The sequence below is a fragment of the Typha latifolia genome, chromosome 9 (assembly GCF_019914945.1).
Source record: "Typha latifolia isolate L0001 chromosome 9, TyphaL0001v2, whole genome shotgun sequence".
NCBI lineage: Eukaryota > Viridiplantae > Streptophyta > Magnoliopsida > Poales > Typhaceae > Typha > Typha latifolia.
In genome coordinates, this window is record NC_133094.1 from 10,173,241 (window position 1) to 10,200,271 (window position 27,031).

General features: G+C 36.9%; 6 protein-coding genes across 8 annotated transcripts; 3 read left to right on the forward strand and 3 right to left on the reverse strand.

The window, feature by feature from the left end:
- Window positions 1-2,459: 2,459 nt before the first annotated feature.
- Window positions 2,460-4,227, reverse strand: LOC140795804 (uncharacterized). The gene has a single exon (XM_073148590.1). The coding sequence runs from the start codon at window positions 4,101-4,103 to the stop codon at window positions 2,895-2,897; it is 1,209 nt and encodes a 402-aa protein (XP_073004691.1). The 5' UTR covers window positions 4,104-4,227; the 3' UTR covers window positions 2,460-2,894.
- Window positions 4,228-4,967: 740 nt separating this feature from the next.
- LOC140794825 (22.0 kDa class IV heat shock protein-like) lies at window positions 4,968-5,985 on the forward strand. Its single transcript, XM_073147068.1, has 2 exons — window positions 4,968-5,416; window positions 5,509-5,985. Exons 1-2 carry the CDS (start codon window positions 5,158-5,160, stop codon window positions 5,835-5,837), a joined length of 588 nt encoding a protein of 195 aa, XP_073003169.1. The 5' UTR covers window positions 4,968-5,157; the 3' UTR covers window positions 5,838-5,985.
- Window positions 5,986-6,512: 527 nt separating this feature from the next.
- On the reverse strand, window positions 6,513-7,328 carry LOC140795099 (probable CCR4-associated factor 1 homolog 11). Its single transcript, XM_073147477.1, has one exon. It carries the CDS (start codon window positions 7,326-7,328, stop codon window positions 6,513-6,515), a length of 816 nt encoding a protein of 271 aa, XP_073003578.1.
- A 362-nt stretch (window positions 7,329-7,690) lies between these two features.
- LOC140794843 (uncharacterized) lies at window positions 7,691-12,813 on the forward strand. The gene is made up of 6 exons (XM_073147096.1): window positions 7,691-7,926; window positions 9,764-9,817; window positions 10,830-10,903; window positions 11,575-11,692; window positions 11,795-11,853; window positions 12,531-12,813. Exons 1-6 carry the CDS (start codon window positions 7,792-7,794, stop codon window positions 12,607-12,609), a joined length of 519 nt encoding a protein of 172 aa, XP_073003197.1. The 5' UTR covers window positions 7,691-7,791; the 3' UTR covers window positions 12,610-12,813.
- A 477-nt stretch (window positions 12,814-13,290) lies between these two features.
- LOC140794844 (uncharacterized) lies at window positions 13,291-15,631 on the forward strand. The gene is made up of 2 exons (XM_073147097.1): window positions 13,291-13,536; window positions 15,289-15,631. The coding sequence occupies exons 1-2, from the start codon at window positions 13,340-13,342 to the stop codon at window positions 15,494-15,496; spliced, it is 405 nt and encodes a 134-aa protein (XP_073003198.1). The 5' UTR covers window positions 13,291-13,339; the 3' UTR covers window positions 15,497-15,631.
- Window positions 15,632-15,790: 159 nt separating this feature from the next.
- LOC140794841 (CLP protease regulatory subunit CLPX3, mitochondrial-like) lies at window positions 15,791-26,918 on the reverse strand. 3 transcript variants are annotated; one of them, XM_073147094.1, is made up of 15 exons: window positions 26,209-26,918; window positions 23,731-23,792; window positions 23,478-23,572; window positions 23,260-23,339; window positions 21,833-21,883; window positions 19,734-19,808; window positions 19,576-19,653; window positions 18,469-18,525; window positions 17,903-17,973; window positions 17,708-17,807; window positions 17,490-17,594; window positions 17,086-17,148; window positions 16,895-17,017; window positions 16,564-16,720; window positions 15,791-16,158 (listed from the first exon to the last, which is right to left on the reverse strand). In XM_073147094.1, exons 1-15 carry the CDS (start codon window positions 26,758-26,760, stop codon window positions 16,148-16,150), a joined length of 1,680 nt encoding a protein of 559 aa, XP_073003195.1. In that variant the 5' UTR covers window positions 26,761-26,918; the 3' UTR covers window positions 15,791-16,147. The 3 variants fall into 3 exon arrangements, with proteins under 3 accessions (XP_073003195.1, XP_073003194.1, XP_073003196.1); XM_073147093.1 differs by having other exon boundaries at window positions 21,833-21,879; window positions 23,256-23,339; window positions 26,209-26,860; XM_073147095.1 differs by lacking the exon at window positions 15,791-16,158 and having other exon boundaries at window positions 16,584-16,713; window positions 21,833-21,879; window positions 23,256-23,339; window positions 26,209-26,860.
- Between the last annotated feature and the right edge of the window lie 113 nt (window positions 26,919-27,031).

Below are 27,031 nucleotides of genomic sequence, written 5' to 3' on the forward strand. Positions count from 1 at the left end.
AAGAGACACATTTTGGTATTAAGTTTTAAGGTCGGTCTACGTTGATATTTAAAAGTTTTTAAGAGGCCTATTTTGGTATTAAAAAAGAAACTCATTTGATTGGATAATGCATAGTAGCCACTAGCATTTGAAATATGTTGTTGGAGTCTCATGTGAGTTAGTTCCAATATGTTTATGTCATCACCTCACTACAAAAAGATGACATGGGCAATCTTATAGTATTAGGATCATACCTAAATTTGGTCTCCATGCACCTCAATGCCCTCCTTTCAAGCTCATTGGACAGCATTGCCAAAATATAATATGTATCACTCACATTCTGACATCTTAGCTCATACAACTCAGTTAAATTTGTTTATAATCCCAATAACTGTTATAAATTCAAAATACTCGTATAACCCATTTGACTTAGTACATTCGTAGCCCAAGAAAGAGAAGTGAATATAGACACATAATCTTAGAAAGATCTTTGGTAGATAGCCATCTTTAGGAGAGAGAGAGAGAGTGGCCACTATAAGAGTCCTCACTAAGCAATCTTTAGGAGAGATTTAGTGCTATAAGAATCGCATGGCTTAGTGAAAGGAGATGGGTGCTTGTTTAAATGCATAAGGAACCCAAGTAGGCATGGTTGGAGTCTTTAAAGTGGGGAATGGTTTTCTAGTTTATGTGATATTGGATGATATGGGACAAAGGATTTAGCAAGGTAGTGGAAGGGGATGGCTTGGCTTAATTAAGCCACTTTATGCCTTGGATTAGATTATAAAAGCAGGGGCTGGATTTAGAGGGGAGACTTGTTATGGTACATGAATTGAAATTTTATAACAATGGTGGAGTACTGGAAGAGACAGTGTGCATCTAACACCACAATTTGTGGTTCGTAGAGGCAGGCACTCATTCCGGTAATATTGGACTTGGTGCAAAATCTACTAGGGTTCTAATTATTCCTAGTGCAACTAAATTATGCAATGTTATTTTAGGGTTCGGGCTCGGTCCAAGCTTATCCGTTTGGGTCGGTTCGATTGCAAACACGATGCATGCTAAGGGTTAACAAATTGGTTGCATCAAACAACTATAATCACGCGCTGTCTTAATCACGATGGCATTATTTATGTCTTATTATGCATAATTTTAATCATTAGATATATATAATCAATGTATTGACGTACATCCAAATGTACCTAAGTGGACCTGAATAGTTCTACTTGGATTGAATTCGTGCTCATTATCTTGTATGTAGCTAAATCGTGTAAGTCTTAAGGAAATAATAATAGCTTAAAAATAAAACATTAAATATATGTAGCCATGCGATAGTGCTACAATTGTTAAAACGGTTCGCTTTATGTGAGTATATCTAGATTCAAATCATAAATATAACAATATGAATCAGATCAACTGAAACGAATCAACTCCATGGCCGAAATCAATTTTGCGAACAATGTGGTATCAGCTACAGATCAATATCCGATTCATATTGGGTGGGTTTCGATTGTTTCAACCAATCCCGCTCAATATGGGTCTGCTCTAATGAATTGGGTCGAATCCTAGGGATATCAAATAATTAATGTTCCTAAGCCTAGTGAGAGAGAAAATAGTCTCTCTCTCTCTCTCTACTCCAACATAGATAGATCTAGGCAACCTTGACGTCCAAGACCTCCTCCGGCCAATATTCGACAACCTAGGGTAAAATTTTCTATCTTTTTTCTCTCTTTGATTCCCCATCTTCTCTTTCCTTTCTCTACTGTCTCTCCAACTTTCGATGAGCCCTCTTTCTTTCTTCCGGTCTCTTCCTCTCTTTCTCTCCATCTCTGTCACTACAACAATCTTTCTACTGATGGAGAGGGAGAGAGGGGATTGTTAGAAAGATGATTGGAATGAAAGGAAGAGTGAGTTGGGAGGTACATTTCTTAGCAGCAGAAATTAACAAGTTATGGTGAGTAGAGGAACATCAGAAGTTATTAGCATCAAATAAAAAGTTGACTCAATCAGAAGTCGAGTTACTGGATTACTAGAAGTGGAGTTACTGGATTACTGGTTCAATCAGTGGGTTACCTAGTCAAACTGCTGATTCATTTAAGATCATTTAATATTATAATATACTTTAGAATATAAATAATTTTAAAACTAAAAAAAACTATCTATAAAAACGATACAATTATATTTCTTCTATTATTTAGTTATTTTTAACTAATATTTAGATTGTAGTAAATCAAATCTTATAACTTGTACAAAATTATATCTTAATTACCTTTTGATTTTTTAAAATATAGTTATATTAATTTTAGGACTAAATTACTCTTATCATTGAATATTAAGGACAACTAGATAATTTTTTAAAAAAATGAATCGTTGTAAAATAAGTACAATTCATTCAACCTAATCACATGAAATAAGTACAAATTCCACAGATTAACATTCAATAACATGAAAATAAGTATAAAAAAAAAAGCTCCATGCACTAATTTACTTAAGAATAAAAATTTATTTTGAGATGAACTATCAATTATAAGCATCTTTTGCCGAGTTGTACAAGTTCCACTACAAACATTATAGACCAACCATTTGCACTGCAAGCTTCTCATCTTCCTTTGCACCAATAATAATATATACTTTCCATTTCCAGTTTCCATTGCTCTAACAACTTTCCCATTGAGACATGATATCAAAACACAATCTATCGAGAGTAACCTCCTCTAGGTTCTATGTCAAGTTACCTTCACCAACTGTAGTTAAAAGTGCACGAGAAAGGCCACTAATTTTGCAGCTGCTTACATATTAACATGAGCATCTTTTCCATTGTACACACTATAAGATAGCTCACAGAATTAACCTCTTTCTGCAACTTTTCCTTTTGCATTCTGTTGTCATTTGTTCTGAAATATGTAAAACTTTGCCCACTAAAATTGGAAGCCATCATCTTCAGAATACAAATCAGAAGTAGGCCGCAGTGAAACTCTCTCCTCCTTAAACATCCTATTGCCACCACTCCTGGACCTCCCTCTTATTATCTCAACCTTACTACCTTCTTCTCTGTCATAACTCGCGGCACCGTCTGGTTTGAATGACCCATTAAATCCTCTCCTCCTTCCATTTCCATCATTTCTTGATCGAACATTCGACCCATAACTACGACTTCCCCATTCCTCAGATGCCTTCCGGTCATTACTCGCGCGACCCCTTGTAATTTTTGACCCATCTGAGCTCAAGGCATTATCACAAACACCTCGCCTTCTCTCCCTGTAATTTGGGGCATCCACCGGTTTCGCATCGAACGAATCATTGAATCCTCTCCTCCTTCCATTTCCACCATTTCTTGATCGACCATTCGATTCAGAACTGCGGTTTCGCTTTTCCTCAGACACGTTCCTTGTAATCTTCAACTCGTTTAAGCTCAGAGCATTATCATGAACATCTTGCGTGCTCTCCCCATCCGAGCCAACTCCGCCTCCTTCGTTCGAATTCCTCCTCTCTCTTCTCCTCCTCCTCCTAATCCCACCCCCTCCTCTCGCGACCCAATCATCAAATCTCAAGTCCTCTCCATCGTCGTCTTCATCTCCTACTATCCCGTACGGCTTCACGCTGTGCACCACACCCTTCGGGAAGAACCTCGCTGACGGCAACCCCTCCGGCGACTGGAATACCTGGGGCCCGTCCCTTTCCGTCCACATGTCGAAACCCCCGGGTCTCTGGAACCGGTCAGCAAGCGCCTTCACCTGCTCGTCGGCGGCGATGGAGAAGAGCTTCGGCGCCGTCTTCTCCTTCGTCATCTCGACGAGCTCCCACGGGCGCTCGAGCTCGGAGACGGCGGCCTTGAGCTCGGCGCGCTTACGCATCTCGTAGATCTGGCGCTCGCGGAGGAGGCGGGCCTTGAGTAGCTGCTTCGCCTTGTTCGCCTGCATCCTCTTCCACTGCCACTTGGACACGCCGCCAGGAAACGTGCGGGGACCGCCGCCGTTCCGAATCACGAGGCGTCCGCCGCCGGAGTCATCAATCGAGATGGGACGGAAGCCGAATCGATCGAAGCCTGACAAGAAGCGGACGGAGGAGAGAGATGCATTCGTTAATCTTGGGACCGCGATGGTCGATGGGAGGATTGCGATCGTCATTGATCCTTGGCAGAGGAGAAAAATCGAGCTATTCTTCACAAAAAAAAAAAGATTGGGAAAAAGAACAAAAAAAAATCTGATAAGGAAGAGAGGATTTGGGCTGGGATTAAAAAGAAGTGGATGTTGCCAAATTTCTCAGGCTCGTGTGGTTGGGAAGTAGCAGATGAGCGTTTCCGGATCCGGGTTTATTCACAAGTTCGTGGAAACCAGTAAGAGTTAGATCCGAGATATGTTCCTTTGTGCCCGAATCCGCATTGCGTCTTAGGATTTAAATTTAACTTAATTAGATTTGGGTTATTAATACATATATCCGATTATTAAACAAATTGTGTTCCTATTTAGCACATCAACCTATTCAATCCATTTAATAACTTGTTCACTATACAATAATTTGTTTTATGACATAAATAACATGTTTATCATCCAAATAATTTAAATATAATCCAAATAAAATTATTTTATAATCTTGAGTATACTTCAAGTCGGTTATATCCGGTCGAGTTGGGTTGGAACATTTGAGTTGTAAACTAGCCCAAGCCCGACCTAATTAAAAGTCGGGTCTCCTAATTTAGCTCGATAGAGTGAAACAAAACCTTTTGACATGACCCTGTTAGATTGGGTGATCGAGTCAAACGGGTCAACTGATCATGCTGAAGTTCAATTGAGTCCTACTCATAAACATTACGAGTGGTATTTAGTGAAGTTTTTTTCTATTAAAGAATTGTATGCCATAATTTGAGGCCATTATAGTCTAATTTTCTAATTCTTATTAGCTCCTTTGTCGACCATATCATAATTTATGGGTTTATAATCTATACAAATAATTAGTCTATATAACTCGTTCTGGAAACCTTTTAACCGGACCTGGTGGTTCTTAGCATGCACCCGAAGCCTCTCGACTCCTCGAGTCGTTCCACGTCATCCCCGGAGCTGGAACCTTCTCGTCCTCCTGCCGCATCTCCTTTACCGCCACGTGTCTAAATGACTACACCTATAAAAACCTCCGCTGTCGCCTTCCCTCTCCCCGTCGACGCACACAGCAAAGAGTTCAACGATGAGGTCCTCCGTTTTCTACGCCGTTACCATCGTTACCGTAGCGTTACTGGCCGTCGGGCCGCCGTCAACAACCGGTTCGCTGCTCCCGTGGCTGGATCGGGGCGGGAGCCCCTTATCGGATCGCTTCCCGGACCCGTTTCGGATCCTGGAGCACACCCCGTTCGGGTTGGAACGTGATGACGTGGCGATCGTCTCGATGGCGAGGGTGGACTGGCGAGAGACCCCGACTTCCCATGAGATCGTCATAGACGTCCCTGGTAATTAAACTCTTTATTTACAAACAACTCCCTCAAACTTAGTCTAATTAGTAATCGGGAGCTGCGCGCTTGAATCGACGGCGTCGTGACAGGTATGAAGAAAGACGAGCTCAAAATAGAGATGGAGGAGAACCGGATCCTAAGGGTGAGCGGTGAGCGTAAGAGAGAGGAAGAGAAGAAAGGCGAGCACTGGCACCGCGTTGAGCGTTCGCACGGCAAGTTCTGGCGCCAGTTCCGGCTGCCGGACAACGTCGACCTCGACTCCGTGTCGGCGAAGCTCGAGGACGGAGTCCTCACTGTGACCTCCAAGAAGCTGGCGCCGGACCAGATCAAGGGGCCCAGAGTGGTGAGCATCGCCGGCGGCGACGGAGGGGTGGCGGAGAAGCTCACTGCAGGTGAAGCTAAGAAAATAGAATTATGAAGCTAAGAAATTAGTAGCTAATATTTGGTTTCTTTTGTGTGTAATATAATGCGAGTGATGTAGTAAGCAAATGGATGGATGTAATGGGGTTATGATGTGATGATCTTTTTAAGTTTTATATATTATTGTGAAAAGGGTACGTAAAAGAGCTATTTTTATTTTTATGTTCTAAATTATTAGTCGTTCAAATCAATTCGCTTGGATGGTGGATTCAGTTGATATAAATAATAAATATATTCAAAGTAAGTTCTCCGAACTGGTATTTAGAATCCTAATTAGGATAATTCTTTTAAAGTTACTTTTCATCCGGTTTTATTTAGAATCCTCGGACAACGTATAGAAATCGCCTTGGTTTCAAGGGCCTCGTAGACTCGTAGGTTAGAGTGAAGTCGGTGACGCTTGTCTCAGAGAGAGACGTTAAAGCGGCGGATACGGCAGCGACATAAGAGCAAGTGCAGAGATCGGTAAGAAATCCAATATTTTCCTGTCTATTTCTTTTAGAATTCTTAAATGATCTCCCATGTAGTTTAATTTCATAAACTATATCGAGAAACATATTAAAAAATGCTATTAGAAATTAAATAGATTTATTATAAGAACAAAAGTATGCTAACCAAACAAAAATATTAGAAGTAAATGTGGCAGTCTCCAACAAAAATAATAACGCCAAATTAATTAATAGATTTGCACTCCATAGAGCAGGCCGGCATGCCTCTGCAGCGATCCATCTTTAGCAAAATAAATTTCTCTCAATCTTTTAAAAACCAAAGATATCAGTAGAGCGTCGGATCCTGAGTGATGAGATCTCCCAACTGTCCTCTCAATCCCTAGTAAATTTGCTGTCCTCTCTAACCCACCGTAGATTCCGTTGCAGTATCGAATAATATTTTTCACGTCAAAAATCTGGCCACGGAAGTAGACTCTAATAAACTGCATGAACTGCTCGAGATTATTCGGCAGGTTGCTTCGAAGCAAAGCTTTAGCGAGATATCCAAAATCATATGCGCTATGAAATGTAATCCAGTTGATTGCATTGTTGCAAAGAAGACCTGATTTAAAGAGAAGGAGGTGCGCAAAGTGCCGCGAGTCAATTCCTTCGTTGTGCAGTCGTTCGAGATTGATACCTTGATTGATGAGAAGGTTGACGGAGTCGGGGGAGTGGAGATCACGACGGATGTCGAAGTTGCATATATTAAACTCCCAGACGAAGTGTGCAGCGCCGCCGGTGCCGAGGTCGGGTAGGCGGCCATCGGCATCGGAGAGCGTGATGCCTACCTGAATGAGGTGCAGGGCGTCGACGTTCTTTTTCATAAGAGCATAGCGATCATCGGGAGTGAGGAGAGAAGGGTGGTGGGGGGAGGTGTAGACGATACCGGGGAACTCTGTGTCGATGGAGACGAATGTGAAATGAGAGACAAGAGATCCGATGAGACGGAATTCATACTCCACATTCGCCCTCCACACAGAACGCACTTCAACATTTCGCACCATATCGTCTCTCTCTCACTAGAATGAAGTAAATGTAAATATTTGACCTCTCTCTCTCTCTCTCTCTCTCTCTCTCTCACTCACTGGAACGAACTAAATGTAAAATTTTGTAGAAAAGTTGACAGTCGGACCTAAGTATTTATAGGAAAGTTGATAATCAGAACTAGAGAGGGACTCGGAATCCGAATCCGGAACCCAATCCGAGTCCGGATCCCGATCCGAATCCGGACCCAATCCGCGTCCGGATCCCGATCCGAATCCGATTAGGAAAATTTTCCCTTACCAATCGGAGCTGATCCGTTTTAACCCAACCGTAATTAAATTCGATTCGTTTTCAACCCCTGGTGCAAATCATAAATCACCCACGAATATTTATCCGTTATTTCATGATTTTAATCTATATCCGTCTCTAAATTTAGCAGTTTCCTTCCCTCTATTGCTTCGCCCGCCTCGCTTTCGCCCAGCTATGGAGAAGATGAGCAAAGCTCTGGAGAAGGCAAAGATGCTGGTGGGAATGGAGGTCGACGAGGAGGCCGCAGAAGAAGAGTCCTCCTCCTTCTTCGACGACTTCAATCGCCAGTGCACATTGACTACGCAACAGGTAATTCTCCATTTCTCATAAACCCTGGTTTCTCTCCTCGGATCTCATCCCTTCCGCCTTCCCTTGCGATGATTTTGGTGGAATAGGCCCTAGATCTGGAGTTCTGGTGCTGCTTCTTTCCATCGGTAGTCTTGATTTTGGGATAGTTATGAGTCGTGGATCTAACTCTTACTTAATGTGAATTCAAAAACTTCTCTCGGATCGACTACATGGGGATTATTTGGAAATTGCAATGCTACTTGCGTAACTTTTTAGTAATTCGATTTGTATTATTACTATTCTAGGGTTCAGATTTAAGGGATTCTCAATTATAGCTGTAGGACATGATTTTTTTTTCACATAAATTTGGACCTTTTCTTGCTGTTTAATGGAAAACTGGTCTTTCCATCCAGGAAATCTTTTTTGTTTTCAACGGTAGTAAGTTGACATAAGACAAGCATATCATAAGTTTGGAAACTGAAGTTGAGTTAGCATCATTGAGGAAGAAAATTTCAGCATCCAATAACAAGAAATGCATAACTTTCAGGATAGATCCTAAAAGAGACTTTGAAGATAATCTTAAATATACCAAAGAGATCTTGAAGATTTTCCCGAAGATATCACAGAGATCTTTACTTTCTTCCTGTGTGTTCAAGGCTACACTCCACTCATCTTTTCTTTTTTCTCCTTTTGCGCGTCATTTTAAGCATCAAAATTCTTGTTGGCTGCTACCAAAACCTAAAAGAATGCTTTGTTTTTATTTTTTTCTTTGAAATAGCAAACCTAAGCAGAATCCTACATTGTATTAGAATTCCCACGTTGTCCACCAGGTTACATTACAAGAACCAATTTGTCCAATGTGAACTGCCTTCAATGAAGGGTTCTTATGAAGATTTTTTATGCTCCCAATATTTCCCAGTAAGTGAAGGACTGAAGCAAACATACAGGGAAATGATTTGTTTCATGATACTAATAAGTTGTTAATTATGGCTAATATATTCTTATAGATGGAAGATCTTTATAATTTTGAGAGGAATCCAGATAAAACTTTCAACTATATTTAAGGTACAATAGAAGCACTTAAACTGGCACTGACTGACAAAGGACCAGATGAATACTTTAAGATCATACACAATTATGTTTCTAAATCGACTAAAACATATAATACCTAACTATGCTACCAAATAGATCAACATTTATTGTAAAAGCACTTCCTTTATCTATCCCCTTATGCAAATAGAAGTTACAAAAATTGCAACAACTTCTGTAGTTCTTTTTTGGTATTTATTGTTAGTATCTCCTTTTGAATTCTTTACTTATGTTAGATTTCCATGACCTTAGACAGCTTCTTTGTAAATATAAATGGTTTTCTTTGAATTTCAAATGTAACGTAGTAATCAGACCTTGGATCTAAATGCGTGATATGTGATATTTATCAGTTTGAAGAAAATTTCAGATGCAAAGCTGGGGTTTTCTAGATTGTAGATATAGCATGGATTCGAGTATCGGCCAATATGGCCGATTTAGTTGATCCCCACTCCGAATTGCCCGAAACAGAAAGCCGACATGGCTAATATGTATCGGTTTTTCAAGCACCAAATCCATATTCCAAAACCAATACTTAGAACCTTGAGATATAGTACCTACAAAAAGTGCTATCATGAGTGGTTGCACATATATAATTGTGGTATATGCTTGGTTCATTATTCTGGACCTCAAAACTTAAGATATCTAGAATAATAATAGCACTACATTGCTGGCATGAGGATATAAGGATATTGGTGATTCTTATGTTACCTTAACCTTCTTGAGATCCATACTATGAAACTGATATTTGAACTATTTTACATTTTATCAGAGGCTGTATGGATTTGCTATTTGCTTGGCTGCTGGCTTAGCCTGCACTTTCTTGGTAAGACTAACAGCTATGACCTTCTTCTTCTTCTTTTGTTTTCTGGTTTGCATTAATTTGCATTTGGAAATGAATTCTTAAAATTCAAAACCTAAAAAGAAATCGTAATGTAACTCAGTGTCTTGGCTCTAATTCCCTGGTTTCAGCTCTTGTTTATCTCAGTAGCACCATCATGATTGTGTTGAGCAATTTCTTCATTATCTATTTGTGATTCTAAAGAGTTGATATCACAAGTGAATTTGTTCAGAAATTTGAGGTTTTAAGGCTATTCAATGTCTATGGTGTTTTATGCAATTAGTCCTAGAGACAGACAATAGGCACAATTAGCTGAATATTTCTCACTGAATTCTTCCTTTCCCGTAAAATTCTGTTTTGTTGCTTGATCTAATTTGATTGCCCTTAGATATATCCATGAAAAGAGAACTTAGGATCTACTATTACAAGCTAGAACATTGGCTGGGATGATATATATATGAAGTATTCCAGTTTTGGATATTGGCAACTAAAACAACGCCAAAGGGGAAAAGAATCAATCAGTTTATGTGGGAAGTGATAAATTTTGATGTTATTATCTGTCTAATCTGAACCGTCCAATGAAGAAATAAGAGAGTTGATAAACAACTTCCCCTAACTATGTTTCTCGCTAAGGTTTTTTAGATGATCGTCTTTCACATTTTACTTCCTCTATAATATAGTACATTTTACCACTCAGCTTCTTTCTGGGAATTATAAGTTCTCCATGATGATTTGGAAACTTTATGCAGGATGTTCTTCAGACACTTATCCCATGAAAATGCATATTTATTTTATCATTTTTAAGTAATTAATGCTATCTTTGTCTATATGGGTGGCCATAGTTAGGATATCGGTGTTTGTTTATTTTTCTTCATGCAAGCTGATAATTAGGGTGATTACTACTAGTGGTAGGCTTAGTCCGCATGCTGACAACAGTCTGTCATTGTCCTCCTATTGGTATGAGTTATTTGACATTTCCCCTCTTTTGACATGGCAGTCAATGCTTGTCTTCTTCAACCCAGTCAAATTCGGGATAACATTCACCTTTGGCAATTTGCTAGCCCTTGGAAGGTCTGCACTCATCCAACAACAGTTTATTGTATTGTAATTGCAATGAATTTATTTTTGACCATGTTGTCTGGTTCTTTTATGTGAATGAGGATGAGAGGACATTTCTTTCAAAATCATTTTTCCCCTGTTAAATGATTATAAACACGGAGAGGTCAAAACAAAGGAAACTTCTTATGTATACTGGCTATAAAACTATTGTTATTTGTTTACACTTGTACAGTGAAGTTCTTCCAAAATTTCAATTTAGTGGTCGCGTAAGTAGCTTTTCGCACAGGTAAATTTTTTTTGAATAAAAAGACATTTTTTTTTACTTATGGCTTGCTACTGATGCTCTGGCATTCACATATTGAGGCAATTTTTTTATTAACTTTTTCCCAGTACAAAATTAGAAGTTAAACAAGCATTATTCCTGTCTATCTGCAAAAAACATAGCCATGAAGATGAGCTTCTATTATTTATTGTTGTACTCTTAGTTCGTTATATCAATGGCATGATCACTATTTATAATTTATCTTTAGAAACTGTTTCTAAATTCATTTGTAGCAGGAGTTTTTTAATTGCATCATAGCTTAAATAATTGGGGTGAACTAGTTCCATACGTCCATGACTGTTTCATTTCCCTCTTAAAGGTTCCGTTATGTCAGCTAATGATGGAACTATTTGTTTGGCAGCACAGCATTTCTCATTGGCCCCAAGCGACAAGTTTTTATGATGCTTGATCCTGTGCGTATCTATGCAACTGCATTATATATTGCAAGCATCATAATTGCTCTATTTTGTGCTCTGTATGTAAGTATGGTTATAGTTCTCTTGTTAATTGAAGTTATCATTCCATTCTTCATCAGTATGGTACATTCTAATACTTCTTTTGACTCCTTTCCTGTTAAACAGGTTCATAATAAGCTCTTAACACTTCTAGCCATAATCTTAGAATTCGGTGCGCTTGTTTGGTAAGTTGGTAATTTTTGCGTTATCAGAGAACAGTGTAATCTATGGACTTTATGACTGTTTATTCAGATTTTTTGCACTTTGGTTCTTTCCATATTTGGGAAATGCTTGATTGTTTAGTTTTACTTATCTTTCTGTTTGTGAAATCAAGTGGTTCTGAAGGAAAATTCTGCAGTGCCATCCAATCAGTTAAGAAACAATTTACAGCATTGCCTATTCTAATTGCGATTCGTTATTCTTAGTTGTAGACGTAAGCTTATGAAATAGGAGTGCTTTTTAAAGTCTTGGGTGATTTATCAGTGACTTTTTTGAGTGTGTTCAAGTGATACTTCTGAATTAATGTCACGCATGATAGTGTAAGTATCCAAGAATAACTAGACTAATGCCTAATGTAGGAATAGGTCCATGAATGATTGTTGGGATAGGTCATTGAAACTATTTCAACTGGGAAGGATGATCCCCTTGTCAGCAATTGCATTTGAAAACATATTAGACCAGCTCAAAATATTACTGATTACTTTTGTTCTTTGTTATTAGTACTATTCATTTCATACGCAATGCATCTCCCTCGTTTCCTGTTTTATGGAGATTTTCTTCTTTTTTCCTGATATGATATCAATGCATGACACAATTTATCAGCAGCTTGTGATCTCATCTGTTCTTAATTTCATGTTTGCAGGTACAGTCTCAGCTACATTCCTTTTGCGCGATCAATTGTTTCAAAAGTAATGGTATCGTGCTTCGACACGGACTTCTAGGCTGATTCTCTTGATGCTGAAACTGAGATATGCAGGTTTTACCTGATAAATGAAGTGGGTTCTCAGACTAAATTTGCAGGATCTTGATGTATGTCCGAGTATATGCAGTTGTACTTCCAAACCCCCCCCTCTTCAAATTTCATGATCCTATTGTACAGAAGAGTTGAATCACAATAATTGCGGTAAAAGTTTTTTTGTCCACAAGATTTCTTAACATATTGAGAGTACTTGGAATTGGATTTGTTTGAAAAGATAAAAGTTTTTAGTGGGATGGTAATTAGCACGTACATTAATCTTTTCAAGATGCTACTTTTGATGGTGAGCAAAATCTCTTCTTAGTTGATTTGTTAGTTGTTACAAGGCATTTTTGGTTAATTAGATAGCGAATATAATACATCTAATTTTATATTTCAAGTTCTGAAATAAATTAAATATGTCAAAGAAATTAGGGGCAGATTTAGAATAGTTAAAACTCGAAAGAAAATATGTAGAAATATGTGATAGATTATTATTTCAAATTGCATATCAGTTTATCTGTAGGAAATAAAACCCAGAGTGATTCAGTTGAGGATAAGAAATGAGAGGTCTTCAAAAATCAAAACATTTTCACAAAGATAATAAGAATTATTAGCAATATTAAGAATTTAGAACAGCAGAAAAAAAAGAGAAAAGAAAATAATAATAATAATAATAAATCGTTCTTCTGGAAGCCTCTTTAGGAGGAGGGCGGATGGCGAGCGCATTGGTAACTTCTTCGCTTCCACTCTTCCGTATCTCTCCACCGTCGTCTCTCTCCATTAGGCCGAGGAGGTCGAGTTCTCTGGCGATAAGAGCCGAAACGATGGTGACGGAGAAGCTCGGCGTCAAGGTCGAGAAGAACCCACCCGAGTCCAAGCTCGCCGAGCTCGGGGTGAGGCAGTGGCCCAAGTAAGTTTTTAGGGTTTCTTTACTCTTTGAAGCTTTTGAGTGCGTCGAGGGATGCCCAAGAGAAGGAGTAGGTCGGATTTGCTGTTTGAGGAGCAATATGGGGGGAAATGTGTCTATTTTTGTTGGTTTCCTTGTAGTATTTTGAAGGATCATCTAAAAGAGGACTCTCTTTTTTTTTCCCATCTTCCTTCTGGTAGAAAGGTTTGAACATGAAAATTTGCGATAGTAATCTGTGACAGTTAGTCTGATTCTTCTCTTCTAATAGTTTTTACTTGCTCTGAGCACAATTGCTCATGGTATGCGTATCAATTAAGGTGTTTTCTTAGCTTCTAGGCTGAATGGTGCCTTTTGGCTAAGTTTGATCAAGCTATAGAAGACCTGATGACACAGTCTGGACAGAGTTCAGGAAATTATTCAGTTAAATCACCTGGTTATCTCATTTTATATGTCTAAGTTGGACTAACTATCAAGTAGTTGATGGAAAGTGGGTAGATTTTCTACCTAGTTTCTTCTTTACTTTATTATCTACTTGAGAAGATATATTATGAAATGATGAAGAGTTAATTAATTAGTTGGTGATGGCAAACACTATCTTTTATTTAGAGAACCTAGAAAGACAATTGTATCCTACAACACATTCCAATATAAATAATAAGCCATGAGATGGTTGATTCTTCAAGTTTATGAGTTGCAGAAGGGAATGAGAGTTATAGTTTTATTGGAAGATTGAGGTGCTTACTTGATCTTTCTAATGAGTAGTAGTGTAGTGAAAATTCGACTTCCGTCACTTTAGATGTATTCTAGATGGTCTATAATTCATTTGTTTATTCTAATATGAAACCATATTAAATAGTGAAATGCAAATACACAATATGTACAATCCAATAGTCAAATGCATGTGTTTCATGCAGTTAGGGAAAAGCATAACTTTTCAGAACTAAAGGAATTTCAAGCCAACAACCACATGCTGGTCCAACTATTTGGGGTCAGTTAAATGGATACTTGTCTTACATTCAGCTCTATTTAATGTGCTACAGTGCATTTTCCTTATTAGGAGAATGTTGAATGCACCCTAGAGGTTTCACTTAGTATTGCTTAGCTCAACCTGGGAACGTTGTGTTCCGATTATGATTAATTATAAAATGTTAGAAGAAGTTTGAAAAAATAATCATTTTTCAACCATTTGCAAGGTGGGCTGGCCACATGATGTTCCCACATTGAGAGTAATGCATGAATTCACTCTCCAGAATGCATAAAGTTTCCCTGTTATTATTTTGTCCTACATCATTTTGAGTTCTTCCTCTCAAGGCACTTCATACTTGGCTAAAATCACTTACTGGGGCATCCTGTTGTCTCCTCTGTACATGTGCAAACCACCTCGAACTATTCTAATGCAACTTACAATTTATTCCTAAATTGTTTCCAATACACTCATTTCTTATTTCTTATCTAGTGACCCATTCATATTTAAAAATTTATATAGTGCAAATCACTGATAGTGACATTATAGCAGTTAAAAATGGTGTTGATTGGGTAAATCTGTTTGTAGATCTGAACCTTATTATTTGGTAATCCACCTTTAGTCATTGTTTATATTCTTTCATTTATTTTGAAGCATTATTTTTTTCCAAAGTTTCTTAATAACGGTTCTGTATGCGCAACCTGAGCTATAGCATGATGTTCTCATGTTGCCTAAGTATCGATATGATTTAGTGGGATGGTGTTGGAATTTCTGATGTTCTCTGATGCTAGGTGGGGATGTCCTCCAAGCAAATTCCCATGGACATACACCGCAAAAGAAACTTGCTACCTCCTGGAAGGCAAGGTGAAGGTCTTCCCTGACGGTCACGGAGACGAATTTGTCGAAATTGGAGCAGGTGATTTGGTGGAATTTCCCAAAGGCATGAAATGCACTTGGGAGGTCTCCATAGCTGTGGACAAGCACTACAACTTTGAATAGTCTTTAGTTCTTAGCTCAAAATAGACCACTTTGCTAATATGATTATTGATGTAGAGCCAGCTGTGGTGGGTCTTGACTGTATACTGCAATGGTTTTCGAACTTCTATACTTAATTACTAAGAACTTCTATACTAAGTTTGCGTTAGATCACACAAGCTACATTTGATCCACCATTGCAGTATATAAGTGCGGAAGAAACGACACTTCCCTGTTGTTTTTGGGCTAGAATGCAGAACCTTGATATATTCCATCTTAAATCCTAAAATATTGTGTATATGAAAGATTAAAATGGTCTTGTTGAAACTGCTACTCTGTAATCTATATCAGCTGAACTTCGACCAAATGCTACTGCAGAGTATGCCAGTAAATAACAAAGCATCAATTTATGCTGAACTAACTGGCATGACACCTCACTATTTACAAGGATAGTGATTACATACATGTACAAACATCAAAGATACATAGATGGGGTGATAGGAAAATAGCATTGGGAATTTCCATACACATTGAGTGGTAGAACTTGGCATTCATTGCATTTAAGTAGTTATAGGTTCAGCTCGTGATCTGCCCTCATCGAGTGGCCGAATTTACATGATCCTGGCTCTTCAAAGATATCTCAGCATTTCTTCCCAACTCACCCTTCTTGATACCTCAAGCATTGCCTGCAAAGTTTTTTCAAGGAGTTAATTGCTGTAAAAGATTTAAAGCAGAATCTAGTGATCGCTGTTAGAAGTTACACTGCCATAAAATGAGATAACGCCAGCTATTCAATCTACAAGAACATATATATATATATATAACTTAGCTCAGGAATCAGGCTATTTGAGCCTTGAGATATGCCTAGTGGCAACTTTCCAAGGCAGGAACGCTAATGGATATATAAATTGACATATTTTGAAAAGAATGACAGTTTATTAAGTATCTGAGGGTCAGTATTTATATTATTCTCAGAAATCTTATGCTTAAAAGGATATTGATCTGCGAGCAATTCGTCCAACTCTATTGAACTTCATACGTGTACTCATACCATGGGTCTTTAGTAACTTCCCAAGAAAACAAATGCATACCATAGGATCCTTGATCTTGACTTTGGACAGGTAGCTCCAAAGCTCCATCATGACAAAGAATCTTTGCCCCACAACCTGGTCTGTCAACTGAGCCAACAGCCTCTTCATCTACAACGACTACATATATCTGATCGTCTCTTGCCTTCACATCTGGAATCTGGAAGATATACGTTGTCATTTAAAACTCGAATATATAAGAGCAGAACTATGTTACAACATTTAACAACGTAGACTTTCTTTGAGTAAGAATCTCATCAGTGCAGTTCACAACTTAAATGTACTAAATTCTAAAGAGGAAAAATAAAATCTTAAAAGATATCAAGAAATATACCTCATACATGGCTTCAGAGAGAATATTTTCTAGAATAGCTCTTAAACCCCGTGCACCAGTGTTTTTGGCCATCGCTTTTTCCGCAATCAGCCTAAGTGCAGTATCTGTAAAATGTAGCTTTGCCTGAAAGATAGTGATGTGAATTAGCAATGTTTTCTTGACAAAAACATACAGAAAACAAGCCAACTCACATTGTTCATGCTGAATAATCTCTTGTATTGTTTGCCAAGAGCATTCTTTGGCTCCATCAAGACCTAAAAAAGAACATCTGACTTTATCAATTCTACAAAATCCATGAATCGTTGACTTGTAAACAATTTAATTACAAAATCAATTAGTCACTCAATAAAAAATCATCGAAGATTTGCTTATGAAAAAAAACTTGGAACTCCGCTCACCTGAAGCCCAACTTAGCTGATGATAGCAATTAGCAAAAATTAATTTTGCATATAGAAGGAAAATGACTATCAAAACTGAAAACGAAAGGAAAATAAATAATCAAATAACAAAATAGCAGTGTGTGTAAGTTACAATTAAGAATACAAGTGATTACAACAGTCATAATACAAGAGCAAGTACAAATCAGGTTCTGTACCTGAACCAGTTCGTCCTCATTTAGTGCTGACAAACTAACAAGTATAGGAAAGCGTCCAATAAATTCTGGAATAAGGCCATATGCTATAAGGTCACTACCCTCGACCTGCAAAACAAGCACTTAGTAGCAGCAAAATGGAAACTGTAATTCACATAAATCTATTCAAATGTGTTTCCAAAAGAATATCATCTGGCAATGAATTCATTGTTAATGCTTACAGATTCCAACAGGGACGATGCGACTAAAGCATTTGTTAAGCCACCAGTTCTCATGTTTGCACGTACTCGTGCCCCAAAACCAATGGAAGAATCATGCCGTCTGTTTCAAACTGAAAAATAATCAGATCACCTTCAAACTGCACGTTAAGAGTAACTAATCAAAGGAAATTGTTAGAAAAGTTTAAACGATGCTACCTTTCTGAAATTGTTTTCTCCAAATCAACAAAAGCACCACCACATACAAAAAGAATATCCTTTGTATCAATCTACGTGTCAACAAGCACCAAGCAAATGAAAACAGAGAAAGAAAAACAAGTACTAGCATATACTGAGAAGATATGTTAAACAAAGAATGACTTACAAGTCATGTAACAAAGTAACCAAGGTAGAAGGCAATTGTGTATATCCCAAAGCAATGTTAGTATATTACAGTCAACACTATAGAAAAAGTTGCTTAACCACTCATTCAGGCAAAATCTATTTTAGAGGAAAATATTTTTAAGCTAAAACTCCTTTGGTTCTCTGTCTAACTTAAATCAACATTGTGAGATTTATTTTAGAAACTACATACAACCATTCCATAATCATGAAAAACGAATATCCACCAAAGCCTAGTGAAAATGTCAGAGGGATGAGACCAAGGAGTGTTGCCACTGAGCAGCAAGGAGACAATACCATCTATTTCTTCTCTTTTACCATATGATAGGAGCTAAGGAACTTCCATAGCATATGATTTTATAAAATATGTTATATTTTACTACCTGTATATTGTCACCCCGGGGGTACTTCCTGGCTCCCTTCTCTGGTACATTAACTATCTGCACATATAAATAGCGATAATACAATTTCAATCCAAAAAAGTGATACCAAACTCATGATCCAAAACCTCGACTCCTTAAGAGACGAGGAAAGTTTAGCTTAGAGAGAAGAATTCTAAACATGGAAAGCATACCATGAAGCTTATTCATCACAAGAAAATAAGAATTCTAAATAAGTAAATAGTGTGCCTTTTAATGCAGTTCTAGTTTCAAGTATGGGACAATAGAAAGATAGCTTCTGACTTCAAGTGTGTTTAGATTTCGAGAAAGCACCTACACACAAGATATTTAATACAGACATCAGAAGAGGTTCAAGAAAACACATTTTAAGCAAGGTGAGTTATACAAAAGTAATATAAAAGTAGAATTTGATCATCAGGGCCATGAAAATGAATTTCCTGACAATAACTCCACGTTATTGTTTGCATTACTGTTGCAGAACCCATAACTCACTTGATAAATGCATAATAAATTTGTCACGTACACACTAGAAAGTGAGTCAAAAGGTGATACAGCTTTCTATTCCCAAAACATCCTCTTTATTCTGTGCAATATCCAAAATTCAAAATATACTATGATAAAAAGTAGCTTAGTGCACCCATGCACTCTAAATGTCAACTCCAATTACAACTCAGAAGATTTCATGGAACCTGATAATATCCTAGCTGGATAGGCCTTCCTCAAGTTTATAAAAGCTTGTGGCCACTAACAACGTTTTATATAAGATCATGTGCGTTAGAGTTTGAAGCATCCTTGAACAGTCACTTAGTTACATTTCTGTAGATTTCCATATTAACTTCTGGATCCGTACATTTAATGTTGTTGGCAGTAAAATAATTAAGATCTTATTTTAATGTTGGGTAATGGGCACTCTTTATTTGCACTAGCAAGTCACTGAATAGTTGCTTCTAATGAATAGGAAGTAAAACAATTAAGATCTTAATGAAAAAGAAAACTGATGGGATATTCAGTATTGAAATGTATTTTAGCACGCCAAAAGAGAAAGTGATGACTAAATCAAGTAAATAAAAATTATGATGTATCACTTACAGTTCCTTCTAGCATTTTCAATAATGCTTGCTGAACACCTTCTCCAGATACATCTCTGCTGATGTTATAGTTCTCAGCCTGCACATAAGCATACATATAAACACTTTTTTACTGACGAGAATGCGCATCTTCCATATGATGGCCTAATTATCTTCGACCTTCTTTGTGATCTTATCAACTTCATCAATGTACACTATTCCATGTTGAGCTGCTTCAACATTAAATTCCGCAACCTAATATTTGTCACAGGTAGAAATATAGAAGTTAATGACTTAATGTCTGAAGCTAATAGACCAAAGAGAAAGCAATATAGTAAGATTAGTCAGCTAATATAAAATTCCTAGAATTAAAACCAGGAAACATTGGAACAGGGATGTTTTTAGAATAAACAAGCATACAAGGAGAAACAGAGCCAGGCAGGAATGGAATGGTGTTGAATGTGATTCTGTGTAAACTTCAGTACTTTAATTTAATCATACTCTTTTAAACCAAGGCACAATGAGTTGGATCTAAAACCAACAGCAATGCAATATCAAGAAGACAAAAAAACAATTTTTTGTCATAAGGCCCACTTGCTTCTAGCCACTATGTGGACTCAAATGATCTTATATCTAATGAAACATAGAGGAACCAACTGATAAGTGTTGTTAAGGTCAAATTAACTTAGTGCTTTGACCTGTAATGAATTTCTTCTAAATAATGTTTCAGGAAAGAAAGAACCCTCTCAAAGCAGCATTCAGTCAAAATAAAGCACCACGATAACTTATTCTTCACACTTAAAATCGGAGGATCTTTCAAACTATAAATCCTACTGAAAGGGAACCCAGCAATATATTTTCTGTAAAAATAAAGAATAAAGCCTTACCCACAAAAGTTAACAAGATTCCATGTCATCACTTTTTGTAGAACGTTTGTAAGCATGGCAGTGTTCAAGAAATAATTACAAAATTTTGCTGATTGAACATATTCACCACTTTTAGACCAGGGCTCCTGAAATAGGTCAATCCCAAGTCAGATTGGCTGATTTTGACCCAAAACTAATATGGGATTGGTCAGTTTCGGCCGAATCAGCTAAAATAACTTTTTGTAGGATTTAGGTCAAATCTAAAATGTATCTAACATATAAGACATTAGTAATTAATGTCCTCAGCTGTCTTCTTTTCAAGTTTTTAGTTTTTACCCTCTATCTCTCACATACACTATCCTCTCACTCCTCATCCTTCACCGAGCTCATCCGGTAGCCGATCCAGTGTGCCCTCTGACTATTCCACACTTTAATGAACTCAAGTAAATATTTTTTTTCTCATTTCTCTTCTGTCTTTCTCACCCACTTTTTATCTCTTTTTTTCTTATTGCTGCAGATCAACAGTGAAGAGGGAGAGCTCTCTATTCACTATTATTCTACAGTAATAATTTACAAGTATAAAAATTTGCCAAATTCAAGTTAAAATTCATAATAGTTTTGAGTGAGTTTTTTCTTTAGTTTTCATATTTCATATGTGACTATTTTTTATTTTTTATTTTTTATTAATACTTTTCTAAATTTTTACAAATTTTTCTGTATTTTTAAATAATATTTAGAATTTTTACATGATTAAAAATAGTTCAATTCGATAAAGGTGGCCCCATATAACTGATACGACATGATACAACTGATACAATCGATACATATTATTTTTTTTAGTGGCTGATCTCGATCTCGATACCGATACCAAATTTCGAAATCTTGTTTTAGACATCATAAGTATATGCTCACAATTAAAATGTAAGAAATGATCCTAGATCATTAAAGAAAAAAGTGCAAGAAATAGAGCAAAAAAGTGCACTGATAGGAAATTGGCAATTCGAAACAAAGCATGAAAATTATAAGTAGATAACCTCCTATCACGATTAAGATCAGAGAAAGATTAAAGGAGAATTTCATTAGCAACGTGAAATTCATTTCAAGAATGATGCTGTCACTTACGATTTCTAAATCAGAAAACTTACACTACCAAACATACCAATTCTGGTCAGATAGGAGGACTAAAATATTTATGTAACATATCAACTATATATGAATATATTTGTTAATAATTTCATATATTCTCCATATTGTTCTTTCGCAAGCATATTGTGACACAAAATCATACTTAAAAGTTGTAACATCATCTTCCACAGTAAGTAAGAACACATTTTACATTCTCATGCCTCCAGAATATGCCTTTTATAATCATATTCACCAAGTGTTAAATATATCAAAAGTCCTGAACCATACCGTAAGCAACTTATATAATATTGACTCTACATCCTCTCCAACATAGCCTGCCTGCAAGGATATTGTCAACTTTCAGCTTCAATATTGAGAAAAAGAAAATAGACAAGTAAGCACTAACCATAAGTTAATGGATCTTGGATTTTCTACTCATCAAAGTATATCTACTCTAATCTTTTCTAGCTGCTAAATAGCTACCAAGAGCGGTTATTGAGAAGTAATCCTCATTTATTCAGCAGAAAGTACAAGAAATAAGATTCCTCAGCTTGCATAACAGAAGTTCCTTGTAACTATGATATGAACTCAAAATTGTGCAGTTGTGTCAACAGATTTTGATTAAAGAAGTCGCCCGTTATCTAAGGAAAAGTCAAGGAAGTTCAGATCCGGAAGACTAGTTACAGTGGCACAAACGTATGATGATTAAACATTTATTTTCTAGATCTGGAAATTTTGAGATTTCTTTATTGCAGCAAATGGGCAGACCAACAAAGAGCTGAAAAAAGTTTGAGTAGCAGAAACAAATGAAAACACATGCATATGATCACTGCAAGCAATTAAAGATCTTGAGTTTCATTTTGTAACCTTTCAGGCAGTATTATGTAGAAACACAATCTTGTAGGAAAATCAATTGCGCTTGCATGTCTCCATGTCACACATTGTTGTTGGACACCTTAGTCATTTTGGAATCTTCAGTTTTTTTACTTTTAGGATCAGTTAAGGATTGGAATTTTGAGCAATGAGCCCAATGTTTTCTTAAGGATCTATCAATAATGGAGTCTCATAGAAAGTTAGAAATAAGAACTTGGATAAATTGTAAAAATTTTAATGATAAAAGAATATGTATTGGCACTAGAAAAACTCTTCACTTTTTAATTAATTTCACATAAACAAGATCTTACTTTTCTGGATGCTAAGCTATAAACATGTCTAACTGTAACAAGATCGATTCTTGTAGAGCCTTTCAACTTAGAAATCAAATTATTCTAGGTTCTTATCTTCTTGGTATTTGAATTTACTCAATCGCCTAATAATGAAGATGTAATAACACTTCCATGATAATAGGTTTTATTTGTGGACTTTCTTACAATGCTATAAAATCTAAATATAAGTGAATTAATTGTTCGTCTATGCCCGGCTGAGCTGTTTCTTTTTCCTACCAAATCAAAAACTCAAATACAAATTAAGATGTGATGATTGTGCTGCTGTCCTAAAAACACAGCATTCACATATCATAATGAGATATAAAACTAAGCACAAAGATATCTGTGGTGGATTCTTATGTAAATTATAAATATCTTATAAAAGGAAAATCAAATAAAAAAGTTTTGATTAACAAAAAAATATGAACTAAATTCACAAGAGTCTAGGAAATTTTACATTTACTACATAACATCTGGACCTAAAAGCTTAGAACAGAGTCACAGACTTGCCTGTGTCAGTGTTGTTGCATCTGCAACTACAAATGGCACATTGACAAATCGAGCTAATGTCTTTGCAAGTAACGTCTTCCCTGTCCTTAGAAGAAACCAATCAAGTAGGTACACCAACCAACAAAAAAGTCCAGTTATTTTGCATGAAACTTCCATGTATATGATAAGTCCTCCTGTTTACCAATCCTATTAAAAAAAGAGTAAAAAAAGCAATATACCCGAGCCAGTAGGACCCATTAAAAGTACATTGCTTTTATCTAGTTCCACACCATCATCATCTTCAGCCTTAACATTTCCACAATCAGCTCCAGTCCTACATATAGTTTCACCTTACTTAGTTCAACAAACAATGAACATTGAATTTCATATTCAATAAACACAGAGGAAGATATTATTAAATAGAATTAGTCAGTCAAAAGAATAATTAGAGCACAAAAACTAAATGTGTAGGAAGGTTCCACAAGGACTAACCCTTCTTGAAACTCTGCATCATAAATTCTTTTGTAGTGGTTGTATACTGCCACGGATAGCACCTACAGTGTGGAATATTGAGGAATAAAAAATATGATGATAAGCAGAATATAAAGAAAGGCTCCCTTGCATCTTATTCAACTATCCACACTATCTATTTTCAACTCTCCACAAATCCATTTCCACTTTAGACAAAAATGCAAGCCATTAATTGCAAAATTGTTTTCTCATTTTTATGGAGCAGCCATCTTAAAAATTTGGGCTTATGATGCTAGCCTCATACTCGTACAAAAATCAGAATAAGACAAATCAAGGGCTCTATCATAACATTTGAGATAAAGATAAAAACCACTATCACAAAATATCTCCAATAACATTATATTATATAACTATGATAACAGTATTAACCAGACAACCAAAAATGAAATTCTTTCTCATGATGGATTCTTAGATATCTGAAACAATTTAGAACACTTGATATCACTCCTAGACACTTCAAAGTTCAAACTACCAAAACTTCATATTGACCTTAATTATGTCTTCTTTTGAATATTTCTAGATAATCTAAATCATAACAATAAACAAGATTCATACAGATTACAGGGATTAAGGAGTATAATATGTATTTATTGTTTTAACCTTTAAGGCCATATCAGTGTGTCTTCTTGTTCAGACTTTCCATGCTTGATTTGTTCTGACTACTTGATTTTGAAATGTGTCTCACACGTGCAAGTAAGAGTACTCAAGGAAAGATGTAAATCCTCTCTTATTGCAGTTTTACTCTACTGAACTCTATACATTAGTTCTCAACTTTCTAAAAATCATCCTCTTTATGACTCTGCTTTGATTTGGCTATTGAGTCAATCTCACTTCAGACACAACAGAGGTTTCAGACATGAGGACAACCTCAACACATCTAAAACCCTATAACTGTATATACAAAGGAAAAACAAGCACTGAATATGCAACCCATGAGACATCAAAATAGTCAAGCACCAAAGTCTAAACAAAATATTAAGTCCAGAAATATATAGTCATATCATCAAAATGAACTGCTAATTACCGGCTTTTCTGATTAATAGAACAAGATTTTCTGATTTTTATGTAACCTTTTTTTTCTACCGACTCATACTGACGTGCTATTTGATTTCAAGCTGTATAAGATGAAACTGGATATGAACAAGAGCAAGTTGATCACAATCCTACTCTTCCAAGTTCAACAGTTGGTCTGATGTGCTACAGAAAATCTTGCAACATTGTAGAAAAATTAAATTCAAGATCAAGTCTCAATTAGAATTCCTAGTAGTTGATATTTCTGTTCTTTTTTCTTCTTCTTTTTTGGGATCACAGTTTGTGTTGGTGCTGTACTTCCAACATATGATAATAGTTCTGAACTAGCTTTTTTCCTCTATACAGAAAAAAAAAAATCTTACAAACATACTGGTAAATGGTAATTTTTATCCTAAAAAATATTTGAAATAAAAGAGAGTATAATTTCAGTTTTTATTGAATGTGAGATCCTCAATAAGCTATCAACTGAGTTAATCATATTTCAGAAGATTAGCTCAATATTAACTGGATGTGCAAATAAAAAAGTTCAAGCACAATTAGCAAATAGTATGAATAAATTGGTAGGAGTGTTATTCCAAGAGGTATCAGGAAGTGATTGCTTCCAATCAGCAAAAGCAAAAACACGACTGGGAGTTTGACTGGTCCTAGCACACCTTGTAAAATCTGGGCCGAACCGCCCATGGATGTAAGCGGCAACTTGCGTTTGAATGAAACTATCTAGTCTAAGGACTGTTCTTAAAAAAAAAAAAAAAAAACACGACTGTTAAAACCAATCATGACTCTTACATCAAGAACTAGCAGAGAATCCGGAGATCAAATATAACCCCAGAGGAGCAGCCGAGCAGGTTAAACGACAATTGGTCAGGTAGTGAAAACTAGAAGCAAAAATACATCTATAAGAATAGTGTGACATGTTACATGGTATTTACAAGAAAATTATCTTGCAAAACAGTGAAAGATAAAGAAGGCCACCACAATGACCACGTTAGAAAGACCAGATTATGGTACTTACGCTTCTGTCCTGCTTCATATCTGGTCTAACTACAAAGAATGGCGCTGAGTTAGAATTGAGTAAACAATATCGCCACATAGACGTGTCCTGATAACTTCATTGCACATGGATTCACATATTATTTCAATTCTGTTTACTATCACCTAATTTTCATTACATTTGAATCACCTAATCGTTTGCCTCCCCTAGCTCACCATTTATAGTTTTGATTCTAATAAAGTTTGCACATTAGCATTGAAGCCCATAATGGCAAAAAAGTAATCATGCACCTAGTAACGATTATAACTACTTATTTCTTGAAGAGCTACATGCTTTATTGCCATTTCTAATAACAATAACATTTTCAAGTAACCAGAGTTCGACAATTACGCCGCAAAGAAACGATAAAATGGCACCTTTTTAGCTTTCTCCTGGCCAATCACGTACTTATCGAGCCCCTGGCAGATCTCCTTGGGCGTCGGCAAACCCTTCCTCAAATTCGACGCGCCCCACCCTTCCTTCCCTCCAATTCCACTCCCACCACCCGAACCCTCTCTATATAGCGGCAACCCTTCCGCCTCAAATGAAGAGGAGAAACCCTTGGCCTTTCCCTTATCCTCCTCTTCTCCAATTTCCACAAAAGAGCCCTGGAGAGGGGCGAGCTCGTGGGGAGCGAAGTGGTAGGAGGTCTTGCAGTTAGGGCAAAAGTTGAGAACCCTGTACCCTTTCTCGTCGGCAGCGGTGAGCGGTGGAGGCGGTCGGCGGTGGGAGAAGAGAACGGCAGTGTGCTTGGAGCAGCGCGGGCAGTGGGGCTCAGCGCGGATGCGGCGCGGGAGGAGCTCGTCGGAGCCGCCCCTATCACATCTGTGTCGCTCCTGGCGGTGGAGGAGGGCAGAGGAGGCGGATGACGACCACGGGGAGAGGCGTAGCAGGTTGCGTATCCTCTTCCAGCGGAGAATTCCCGACATTGAGAGAGAGAGAGAGAGATATAGAGAGAGGATTTGAGGGTGAAAATAAATATTTTGTCACAGATTTCTCGAATACTACATAAATCCCAAAGCAAACCCAATTTCAATCGAGACATTCTTGTTAGCAAGGGATTTAGCATATCTAAGCAAGTGGATTAGCATCCCTTGCTATTATTGTGTTGTGTTAAGTAATATTTTAAAATAATTATCTGAATATTATAATTGTACATGTTAATTTAACCTACTGGTTAATATGATTAATTGTATCATT